General features: G+C 38.4%; 1 protein-coding gene across 1 annotated transcript in view; it reads right to left on the bottom strand.

Moving 5' to 3' along the window:
- Positions 1 to 6986: 6986 nt before the first annotated feature.
- Positions 6987 to 12966, bottom strand: part of chst15 (carbohydrate (N-acetylgalactosamine 4-sulfate 6-O) sulfotransferase 15) — a 45696-nt gene continuing 39716 nt past the window's right edge. Inside the window, exons 4-8 of the mRNA XM_073869350.1 lie at positions 12414 to 12557; positions 9510 to 9666; positions 9233 to 9389; positions 7268 to 7415; positions 6987 to 7180 (exon numbers count right to left, since the gene is read on the bottom strand). Of these exons, the coding sequence (XP_073725451.1) occupies positions 6996 to 7180; positions 7268 to 7415; positions 9233 to 9389; positions 9510 to 9666; positions 12414 to 12557 (791 nt within the window). The 3' untranslated portion in view covers positions 6987 to 6995. The remainder of the gene's footprint in view (positions 7181 to 7267; positions 7416 to 9232; positions 9390 to 9509; positions 9667 to 12413; positions 12558 to 12966) is intronic.

The following is a 12966-nucleotide window of genomic DNA, read 5'->3' as shown; positions in this document are numbered from 1 at the left end:
TAAGGGGCCTAATGTGTGCCCAGAAAACATCCCCCACACCATTACATTAATGAGAAATTGAACAGGTGTTCCTAATAATCCTTTAGGTGAGTGTATTTATATTGTAGGTGATATATCACAGCCTGACAGCAGCCCATCAAAACTTTACTATTACCTGCATGCCTTTGGTCAACCAGATATTAGCCCAGGCCTGAAATTCATCTCCCTATGAAGATATGTTTTTTCCTATGAGAGATTCAAGCTAAAACAAACAATGTATGAGTCATGCGCATGTTGGTCTCTCCGTCCTCCCACAATTATAGAGCGCTCATGTGTTTCTCTAAGGATTCTGTGAAGAGCAGGTGAAAAGGATACACATACAGTGAAAAATATGTTTGAGGAAATGGAGCAGAGAGCTATGAATAATGTGTGTGAAGGGGTGTGTGTCTGCAATGTCATACTCCATCAGATTGTGGCCAGCTCATGGTGAGTAATATCTTAGATGCTCTGAACTATGTTTTCTGATGCGTATAAAGAGGTTTATAATAGACATTCTGAGTCTAAAAATAAAAAATCTTGATGCAGTTGTGAGATGGGAACCCAAATGACTGCATTCTCCCTTTGACTTTTTTTTGCAGAGTAAGAATTGTTTGACATTTTTAGGTCAACTGACTAAACAATAAAAAGCTCTGCATACCAGCAGTGGATCTTTTTAAGGTGCTGGGTTGCATTAGTGCAGAAAGGCATGAAACTTTAAAAGACATGTTTTGATGTTTCAGATCTGTTGAAGTTTTTAAAATCCATTTTATTTATAGTTATTTGGTGATATATTACCCCAGGCATACAGAACAGCTAGTCAGTAGAATATGTGAGTTGAATTGATTATTAAAGATGATTTACTATACAAGGGGTGGGCAATATTTTTTTACTTAAGGGTCACATCAAGTTTTTGAAACCATGTAAAGGGCTGCATACTATTTGTGACAAATTAAGCTTTGCATTCCAAATCAACCCTCAATTTAGTGTTGGGCGATATGCCCCATTTTGAGATCATCCTATCGTCAGCCTGTGAGATCGGCGATACACGATAGTATCAGGGGGCGGGGCAGTAGTTTACTAATTTATTTATTTGTTCATTTTTGACTCATTATGACAAGTCACTTGATTGGTGGACAAAAAAGAACAAGAGCGTCATGTCCGCAACCTTCTTAAAACTGATGCCATTAATACGAGCGCATCATTAAAGCCCAGGCACTCTAAAATTGCGTGCCATGGAGCGAGAACAAGATACTCGCTGGTTTTAACCCTCTGCGCACTAACAACCTCTCTGGTGCAAGGAAATGTCAGAGCTAGGGCTGCTCACTTATGGGAAAAATCATAATCCTGATTATTTAACATTATTACTTAATGACTGTAAAAACATGCACCTGCGCACACATACAAACAATTCAATGCATTTGTTTAGTGCTGTTGCAGAAGGTTACATGTGTCAAGCAGTGGTGCTTTCAGAGTTGCCTTTTTAAACACATCGGTCCAGCGAACGGGATCATATTTTAAACACAATCTTATTTTAAACACAAGGGATGTATTGATACAACTCATTGAAATGCATATCATAAACAGGATTACTACCTAGTGATCTGACTTCGAACAGAGCACAGCTCTCTCTGCACGTACGCGAGAGTAAGAGAGGCACCAATATGCAGCGGGTTATATTTTAAACAAAAGGGATAGTTTGCTTCAGCTCGCATGAAACGCGTTAAACTGAACAAACACATAAGGAATACTACTTTAGATTATGTTTAGACTTCGGACAGATGCGAGAGCGCGTACACGTGAGACAGAGAGAAGCGCAGCTGCTCATGACGCGCTGGATTTAGTGCTAGAAAGAGTCCAAGACGTGCGCATTAAGTGCAGGTGCGTGCAAGAAGGAATTATTTCTTTACAAGCTCTCTGCAAGCTTTACAAGCTCTCTTACTTTTGAAAGTAACGTGACGAATTGCTGTTGATCCGTGATCCATATGGAAAGGTCCCGCAGAGTACGAAGAGTTAAAGGTAGCGGGGTATACTTTCACTATGCGTGTCTGCGCTAACTCTGGGATTTTAAGTATTTTTAATAGCTAATAAATGAATGGCAAAAACACAACTGTGACAACACTGCTTATTCAATGTACAATAAACAAATAATAATAAAAATAATAATAAAAATAATAATAATAATAATAATAATGTTAATAAATTCTGAACAAAAATGTAATTAAAAATAGTCTTGTATCGTGATGCGCATCGTATCGAGGCCCATGTATCGGGATACGTATCGTATCGGGGAATTGTTGGCGATACACAGCCCTAAAAATAATAACAACCATTCGCCAACTATCGTCATGACTATCGCCATGAAAGCCTGCCATTGGCGATATGTCTGAAGATTGTCGATACACAATACTATCGTCTATCGACACAACCCTAACTCAATTACTACATAAAAAAATGCTGGGTAATTTTCAACCAAGGGTTGGGTCAAAACAGGGACAAACCCAGTCATTGGGTTAAATTAAACACGAAAATGTTTATATTTAACCCAGCAACGGGTTTAAACAACCCATAAAAGTTAAATTAAGAATTGGGTTTGTCCCTTTTGTGATACAATGCTGGATTGCTCTCTTGCACAAGGTATTTGTTCCAGGTCGTTTTAGTCAGTAGCCAGTCGAATAAACAAGCACAGACCAGAAGTTAATTTCGGATCAATTAAGCATGCAATCACGGCAATGCGTGTGCTTCCAATAAAACCATTTATAAATGATGTTCATTTCCTTGTAATTAGAGGTCGACCAATTTTGCAGATTTCGGCTTTGGCTGATTTTGCTGCAAAATTAGGCAGATTAATAAACAGGCGCATCTGCGGGCACCTAAGCGTTGTTGTAGAACTCGTGACGCTGCCTCTTGCTGCAAGCAGATCGCTCCTGTGTGTGCAGCCGTGCCTTGTTCACAAACAGCTTTAGTAAACGATGGTGGGATCGCGCGAATTAAGCAGCCAGTACAACAGCGCGGCGGCTTTTATGTCTCACGGTGCACTGTCCGTGCAAAGATTAGGCTCATTTCATGTGATTAATGAGTGATGATGATCTTTGTTTGCATGACAGAGAGAGCAGAGCCGCGCGCGCATGCTTTCTGTCTTTAAACCGTCTCCCTGCTTTTATTACTCAAAACAAAACTGACTCGATGGCATAGGTCGGAAGACCAAATCATATGAGGAAATGTTTTTCGTGTTGTTACAGTAACACTTTGTAAACAGTTTTGCGCTGCTCAGCCTGGATTAGAACACAACGCGTCCGATTCGCGAACTGACTCCTTTGAACGGATTCGTTTGAATGAACGGTTGAAACAACAGATCTGTCCCAACACTAAACTCACAAGACGTCACTGTCAGCACAATCAGTCACTTATAGCGCCTCAGATATGAGAATGTAAATGTGTTTAGAAAGATTTGCCCTAAATAACAATCTCAACTAAAAAACATAGACATTTACTATGTTAACTTTATGATGAATAAATAATTTATCAGGTCTACCAAATAAGGATTTTATCCTACAAAGCAATAAAAGCCATGGTAAAAAACTGATCAAAGATGATGACAGCAGTGACAGAGTGTTGGGTAATATCTGTGTATAATAAATGCATGGTGCAGAGGAAGTTGTAAAACTCTTCAGAACGACCAGTCATAATTTTTTTAAATATTTTGACTTAAATAGTAACATTTTTACATTTAAAATATCTGCTAATGATGAGAACATTTTGATTATTATGTACATATAGAAAATCGGCCAAACATATCGGCCATCGGCTGCCCTGATTTCTAAATATCGGCATCGCCAGAGAAAAAGCCATATCGGTCGACCACTAAGTGTAACCACTCATGTAACAGTCTTTAAATAGGGAAAACATGAAAGTGGCTTCTAAATTCATCCCTGTTTGGATCCTAAGGAGTGAATGTGGCTAGGCTAAATGTTAACACATTCACGACGCACTGTACAAAAATTAAGCACACATTTAAAAAAATATAGGTATGTATTAATTTGTCTAAGTTGAGGTAAAAACATAGTAAAATATTGAAAAAACAGTGGTGTTTTCCTTTAACCGACCTATGAAAAGTAGCTACAGTATCGTGACAGGCCTAATCGATGCTTCATTCAAGGCTTAATTTTCCCATCACTATTTTCAATTATGGGATTAGTTATCACAAAGGCACTCTCTGTTTATATTTTAAACAGAATTCTGTTACGCTGCCTATAAAGTCTGTCCGAACGTGTTTCTCTGAGCTGCCTTATGCCTCCGAAGTCATGAGCTGTGTCTGAAACCGCTCCCTATCCACTATATAGTGCACTATATCGGGTGTCGGCCATTTTGTAGTGGTGTCCGAAACATGAGTGAACGACTTCATTCCCTACATTCATTAACTACTTTTACCCACAATGCACTCTGATTTTGAGGGTACATTCGATGTACACTCGTTCACTCATATTTCCCATGATGCAACGGGAGACGAACGCGTAACTTGAATCAGCTGAAGGATACTGACAGTAAACACCAAACATTTAGGTTTATACACTTTTGTTACTTCTTGTTGTCAGTTATTTTCTACTTTTTGAAAATAAACAAATGAAAAATAATTGCGTTATCTTTTATTTAAAATCTAATACACATTTTTATTAAACAATAAATAAACAGAAGTACATAAATATTATAAGCAGTTGTTTTGCTCTCTTTATTATCAACTAATAGAATAAACATGACAAATGTGAAAAACAGTAAGATAGTAAACTTTACCATTTCACAGCACAATTAATAAAGCCACACAGGTGCTTATGATGAATCTCTACGGCTGCGTCCGAAACCGCATACTGTATAGTAGGTACTGAATTAGATGAAGTACCTACTTACTTGGCGTTAAAACAGTAGGTACTGTATAGTATGAATCCTGGTAGTATGAATGAGATTCGGACGTACTACATCCGCCATGTTGCTACATCACGTGACATACATCGTCATCACGTCATGTCATTTCTCACGCGAAAACAGCAGCGTGCCTCTTCTTCGTTGGATAACTCCTCGTCCGGGGCATCATGGGATAGTGAAGCGTCCATTGTATGCACACTGCAAAATCTAACCGGAAGTAGTAGGTCATCCGGGTACTTTTCGCATACTGTTTTTCGAATACTATGTATTCGGACATACTACTCGCCTCGCCTACTGCTTTTCGCGTACTATATAGTATGTAGTAGGCGGTTTCGGACGCAGCATACGACAGCTCTCTGACGCATGATATTTACGTCAGTGTCCGAAATCGCTTACTTATTTGAATTTGCTTCTTCCCCATATAGTGGACTCAATTTTCATTCCCCATATAGGGAATAGTGAATGAGTGAACGAGGGAACGGTTTCAGACACAGCTATTGCCTCACGAGGCAGCGAGGCAACAAGTCAGCTGCCTAAGCTTTCGGACGCAGCCATAATGCGTATGGACTTTGACTTTTTAAACGGTCTTTGCTGCCCTCTAGTGGAAAAGTAAAAAAACAATTACAAATATATTTTTTACAGAACAAAGTTCTTACATTTTGATACAATAGTTTTCCCCAAAAGTGCACACTGTCAACGTGTACTTACTTTGAAATGTCGCCGTTACCCCGAATCACTTTCTTGTCTTCCGTGATGCAAAAAAAAAAAAAAATGCTGCTCGCATGATTTACCAAAATAAACACTATTAAAGTAAACCATAGACTTTAATCCACATGACAAATGTGTTTCAGCACAGCAGTAAATGATTGTTAACAAGTCCTCCTCAGTTCTCGACGCTCCCGCCTGCTCAGTCACAGTGCTCAATCTTTGGAAAAGACGTTTGACAACATGGATCATCACGCATGCGCATTGTTAGCCAATCATACGACATTCAGAGATTACTGAAGTCACCTTACGAAGATTGCAGGTCAAGATATATCTCGTTAGTTTTGGTCTAGAAATTATTATAAATTATAAATTTATTCTGACTGTATATTTGGTTGTAAGTAACGTTGAAAACATGTTCTAATATAGGCTATTCATGTATTGCATGACATTATACGTAGCTGTGAAGAAAATATATTTCTGTTGTCGTTTGGACAAAATAATGTCTGTTTTGACTGAAAGAAATTCGCCACTTTAAGACATATCAAAAAAGAACACATAGTGTGTACATTAGCACACTAGTAAATAGCAGGTAATATTTTTAGGTTGTATTTTGGCAATCATGTGTCATGCATTCAAAGTTTATCAATGCATTGAGCATTTGAAAACAATTTACTTGTTTACCCCACATGTTGAAATAAAATATATATATAAAGAAAAACTTTAAGTTAATATTTGATATGTTTTGAATTGCAATAATGACTTAACTGGAAGATATCTGTTCTTGTCATGATCTCTGTATTCATAATATCAGCTAACATTATAAAGTTACATAACAGACATCATCGGTCATTTTCCAAGTTCGATGTACATGATAACTTTGTGCTGTTTCCTTAATCCTTTATATTGTCAGAAGTCCCAGGCTGAGTGACAGGGAGGGAACACGGAGCCATCTCAGAATTATTGAGCCAAACTCACTTGGATTAAAGGTAAAATCCAAAATATTCTTCATTATTACTTCTCATGAGTATTTTTGTAGTGGTGGCTACCTCTTCTTTTGCTGTACAGAACTGTTCAACACCTCATAGTATCCTTACAAACAGCTGCATTAAATAACTTGTCTATTGATTATTTGTCAGTCACCGGGAAGAAATACTCTCAAAGTAGCAAAGTGCAGTGATGAAAGTGTCCAGCACCTGATAACAAAATAAAAAATGGTATCTATACAGTACATGTATACTTAATTTAAATTTAAAGGTGAACCAGCCACCCAGCACAGGCTTAACAACTCAAAGAGTTGAATTTGTTGCTTTTTTTGTTCGTTACAATGCATGTCTTTTAATTCCTTGTCACAACTACGTCCACAGAAAGGCAGGATCCTTAAGCACCTGGGCAAGGTGCTGGTTAAAAGGCCAGTAGAAGCTTTGCAGAATCTCCTTGGTTATGGGCAGCATTGGGCCAAGATTTCGATTGGCTGGTCTTCTGGTGTTGGAGGCGGGGCTCTTTGTAATGTCTGCTTCCTTCTGCAGAGTGAGTGGTCCTGAAAGGTAGACAAAGCACAAACGATAAAGATCAGACAGACACACAGACAGATAGACACTTGGGCCTATATGGAAATGAACCTCACCCAACTGTAGAAAGTCAAAGACTCTCCGCATAGTATTTTTCCGGTTAGCTGCATGATCCTCCAGTCGTAGTATGAGAATTTGCTCTCTACTGAAAACACTTAGCCAGTCCAGCATGTATATGACATATAGCCCAACCTGAAGTCTCACCTATAGAAAACAGGAATTAAATGATCGTTCCTGCCAATATATATTGTAGTATATGCCATGTATATCCATGTTTTTTATTTGCTCATGAAATTTTGACGCAGCGTTTTGTTGTTTCATGTCCTGGAGAGCCGGTGTCTTGCAGAGTTTAGCTCCAACTTGCCACAGGACACCTGCCTGGAAGTTTCTAGTATGCCTACAGGGTTCCCACACCTTAGTTAACTTAAAATTCATGGACCTTTCAAGGACTTTCCAGGTCCAATACCCTCAAATTCAAGGACTAAATGTGGGAACAACAGTTACATACGTAACCCGAGACGTTTTCAGGTGTCAAACACATAATTGCATTAATAGATTCAAGCCCTTTCAATGAACTGTATCTATGTATGTATTTTCAAAAACTTCCAAGAGCCTTGAATTTTTTTCCCCAGATTCACAAACTTTCAAGGATTTCAAGGACCCGTGGGAACCCTGTGCCTAGTAAGGCCTTGTCCAAAATGGCACACTTTGACTTCCTCAGAGTTCACACTTTGATGACATCACGTAGGGGAGACCTAAGGGACCCTTGACGCGAGTCCATGAGGGCACCCCGGAGTCATATTTTGGGACAGACTTGAGCGTCACACCGGAAATAGGAAGAAAAGTTGCCCATCAGTGTGAACTCCTCCCTTTCGTCGTCTGAGTGGTCTGATTGCTCTTGCAAGGACTTCTGGGTTGGTAAAGTGCGTGAAGACCGCATCGGGGCTGCAAAGGGGGCGCTGATGAGCACACTTCGAAATGTAAAACTGACAGATGGGACACCCTATGGACTCGTGGCCTTAAATTGTGCATGATCGCTTAGTCTACAAGACCGAAAGTCCACATGAAGTACGCCATTTGGGACAGGGCCTTCGACCTTAATAAGCTGCTTTCAGGTGTGTTTGATTAGGGTTGGAGCTAAACTCTGCAGGACAGTGGCTGGCCCTCAAGGACCAAGTCTGGGCACCCCTGATGTAAAAAAAAAACCTTGCAGGGTTAGGAATGACAGCATGTGATTATATATGTTGACCAGCAGAGGGACTCGGAGGTTCAGCAGAGAAGTCAGGATTAAGAATTTTAAGAAAACCATTTACTGTTCTTTTCTGCACTGCTACATTAACAGTAAAATATCATCTTAACTCTAGTTTACTCTGACCTAAACCTGATACATACCATTTATTTGTCATATATTAAAGTATAATACAATTCCATATTATTAAAAAGGGTCTATTGAAGAAAATTAGCCAATATTGGCTAAATCTGGCACATTTAAATATTGATGTATTATTAATGTGCATGTTTCCTGATTAAATAAATAAACAAATAAATAAGAAAATAATAAGCCATGATTCACTATTAAAAGTATTTTGCTGGTGCATCACTGCCATGAATAAAATTCACATTGGCTTCAGAGCTTCAGAACAGCATCTTATCTATCTGGGTGCACCTGGCTGAACCAATTACATCATATCCGACTGAATGAAATTTAATTCAGTACAGCACCCATAGGAGCTTGACCCTAATGAGAATCAGCCATGACTCAAAAGATCTAATAACATTTTAATAAATCAAAGAATTGTTTCCCCTAAAGTGAAAATTCTGTCATTATTTTCTTAACCTTCTTTATTTCCTTTTTTTACGACCACAAAAGCGAACAAAGTGCTGGTTTTCATTTCTGGTGAACTATTTATTTGAAATAAAAATAGTAAATGTAAAATGTGTACCGGTAAGTAAAATGCACTGTATACTTTCCCATAGTATTTTAATGCATAATCAGGTTTCACAAATGCAGCAACACTCACAGGCATTATATTGTTGAGAGTGGTGTTGTAAATACAGGATCGAATGGATCTCTCAGCCAAGCAGAATTCAAACAGCTGCAGTGATTCGGATACTCGCTCATGAAAATCCTCCACGGATTTATTGGTCATACCAAAGTACAGATAGTCCGAGTAAAGCCTGCTCTCTCACACACAAATACACAATATAAGGTAAGAAGAGAATCTAAAGAGCATTTTCATGCACACTTAGACTCTGGTTATAATGTCTTGTAGTGATGAATATAAAAGAAAATAGTACCTTTCTACTGGGTCTCTGAGCATTACGATAAATTTGGCATCTGGTTGGACTGCATGAATGAAGTCTTGTACCAGAAAAGGAGGCTCCACCGCCGTACCATTGTCGTAAAAATACACCCAAGCATTGTTGTCCCACATAGTGGATGCGCTCGCTTCACCTGTCAATGAGCCAATGACTTACATTAAAAAACGTTTTTGTAAAAGACGACTGCTGAGAAAACAAATCACATCTGATCTTGAAAAAAATCTAATGAGCTCTACAAACAAAAAAATCTGACTTTTATTGACAACAATGATTATTACAAAATAAACAATTTCTTAACAAAATAAACTAACTTGGTTTCAAACACATTTAGGACACCATTTGAAATATTTTAAACTGAATACTGAGCTATATTTCACAGGATTGTGAGATGTTACAGGTTGCAAAGATGGACAAAGAAAGGGGTTTTTCTTGATTATTTCTATAATTTATATTTATAACATACATATATTTAACGTATTTACCTCTTTAGTCATCAGAATAACGCCATCATAAGGACATCAACCCCATCTACCAAATTTGGGTCAAGTTGGAAAATAAACTCCACTTTTATACATTCAAAGGAAAGCCTTTGGCTTGAGGGATAACATTATTGATTAAGTTTTGAGAAAATATATTGACATTGCCAGAGAGCTGTGCTGCTGTAATTGCTGCAAAGGGTGAACATACCAAATAATATACTTAAAGGGGACATATCATAAAAAATCAGACTTTTTCTATGTTTAAGAGCTATAATTGGGTCCCCAGTGCTTCTATCAACCTAGAAAATGTAAAAAAAACACACCCAGTAACTTAGTTTTGGTAAACCATGTAAAAAAAATAGGTCATTGAAATCTGGCTCCCGTTGTGATGTCAGAAGGGGATAATACCGCCCCTTAATCTGCATATCCACGGCACTGCCATTTAGTCCAGAGATCAGATTTTTGCCCACACCTACAAAGTGTCAATTTTAACATGCTATAATAAATTATCCATATGGTATTTTGAGCTAGAACTTCACATACGTAATCTGGGGACACCAAAGATTTATTTTACATCTTTAAAAAGTGGAAATGGGTGAAGTCTGACTCACTTCATCTGTTAAAAAGGTCAATATTTTTAGATCTATCAGGTGTTCTAAGAATTTTGGCCACTGTATATGTTGCATTATAGAAATTATCGAAATATCGTAAATGTGAACATGTTTCTAAATGACTAAACCTGATTTTCAGTAACGCAGTATAAAGGTAACATTCGCATAATTTGTCTAGTGAAGGTACTTAACTCGAAATAGTTATTTGTACGGAACAAAGCACTCGCGGTCATAACACAGACCAACCAAATAAATAAATAAAAACCTTATCTTAACGTATGGTCGGATTGCGATTTTGGAACTTTCGTGTATCTTGTGAATAGGATGCCATACAAACCCGTTTGCCACTGAACCTGCATTAAAGACGACAGTGGGGCACCCGGCGTTAGTCAAACGGGTTGGCACGTATGGTCGGGTTGGGATTTTGGCGGTTTCGTGTGTCTTGTGAATAGTATGCCATACAAACCCGTTTGCCACTGAACCTGCATTAACGACGACACACTGAAAAAAATGATTCATTGAATTTAATCAATTTTTTTAAGGTAAGTGGTTGCAATCAATTTATTTAAGCTACATTTAAACAAAAAATATTAGTAAAGTAAAGTAAAATATAAAACTTTTGTTTAAATGTAGCTTAAATAAACTGATTGCAACCACTTACCTTAAAAAAATTGATTAAATTCAATGAATCATTTCTTTCACTGCAGTGGGGCCGCCCGCCTTAGTCAAACGGGTTGGCACGTATGGTCGGGTTGCGATTTTGGCGCTTTCATGTGTCTTGTGAATAGGATGCCATACAGACCCATTTGCCACTGAACCTGCATTAACGACGACAGTGGGGCCTCCAGCCTTAGTCAAACGGGTTGACACGTATGGTCAGGTTGCGATGTTGGTGTTTTCTCGTGATCTTGTAAATAGTATGCAATATAGACCCGTTTGCCACTGAACCTGCATTAACGACGACAGTGGGGTTACAGGCCTTAGTCAAACGGGTCGACAGGTTTCATTTTCTCTTAAAGATCGGAAGGTGACCCTTAGTTACCATATATACCGTCGCAGTGGGCCCCCAATTTGCAAAATCCTCAACTGTGGATAATATAATTATGCCGCAATAGTTAGTCTGTCTGAAACTAAGCTGATTAAACCACATCACTGTGTGACACTTGCATTACATGTGAACGGCCCCTACGCTAATATGATTTTGTTTTTCTCTCCCTGTCTCGTCCTCGACCCCGAGGACAATGGGACAAACAGACCCAGTTCCGGTAGATGTGAAAGTCGGCACACCTCTGATCTACTGGTCGTCCTTCAACGTGATGCCCAGATGATGCCTGACCAACGATCACCGGCAGGACCGGCTTAATCTCCGGTTAATCTCCGCTTAATCTCTGCTTAATCTCCGCTTAATCTCCACTTAATCTCCTTATCCGTTTATATGTATGTATATACATATATCTCCCAAGGGTTTTTCCCTCCTAGGACTTTTTTTATTATTTCCTCGGCTAAACAACCCGGGGTTTTTTTTTTTCCTAGGGGGTTTTTTAACCCGGGGAGGTAGCCTGCTTGGGCTTAATTTAGCTGCTTCTTCTAGACGTTGCATTAGTAATACGCTCGCTCATAATGTCGAGTCATAGCCGCAGCAAATTTGACTGCTTATGCTATTGTGTATTATGTTGTGCTATCTGTCGTTTTTCTGTGCTTTTACTGCTTCTATTAATGTCAAGCTGCTTTGAAACAATTAAGTATTGTGAAAAGCGCTATATAAATAAAATTGAATTGAATTGAATTACCTATTATAATGTCAACTTTTTGGTGGCTTTGAAGGGAGTCGTTCATCAGCTGATCCTGAATATGATTGGATGCCTGGTCAAACAGATCCAGATAGTCTTTCAGTGGGTATGGATTATGAAAACCATTATTCAATCTGATGATACCTGAAATCAAGGGACAAATGTGAGATGATTATCAGTTATGGCAGTTTCTGTATGGCAAAACAGCCCACTTCGACAATCTTGTGCCTCTGTGTGAGACCTCTATTTTCGTTGTAAGCAGAAGCAATAGTTGTAGTGATGCTTGTCTAAGCGTCACTAATTATAGGGCAGATGTTTGGTAGCTGTTAAACTGTGTAATGCATTAAATGTGATAAAACGCAATGATCTGTGAAAAAATAAAGCAGATGCTCTGCACAGTAAGAAAATGAGAGCGACAGAGAGATGGATGAGTGTTTGACTTGCCAACATAGAAAACCAAACATCATCATTAATTACAAATATTCACATTTCAAGCTTGTGATTTTTAAATGTTTCATTTAAATCTTTTAACTTCACATTTAAATCGTATGAG

The sequence above is a fragment of the Misgurnus anguillicaudatus genome, chromosome 7, assembly GCF_027580225.2.
Source record: "Misgurnus anguillicaudatus chromosome 7, ASM2758022v2, whole genome shotgun sequence".
Taxonomy (NCBI): domain Eukaryota; kingdom Metazoa; phylum Chordata; class Actinopteri; order Cypriniformes; family Cobitidae; genus Misgurnus; species Misgurnus anguillicaudatus.
The sequence above is the reverse complement of the archived record's forward strand: the minus strand, read 5'-3'. Positions and strand labels throughout refer to the sequence as shown.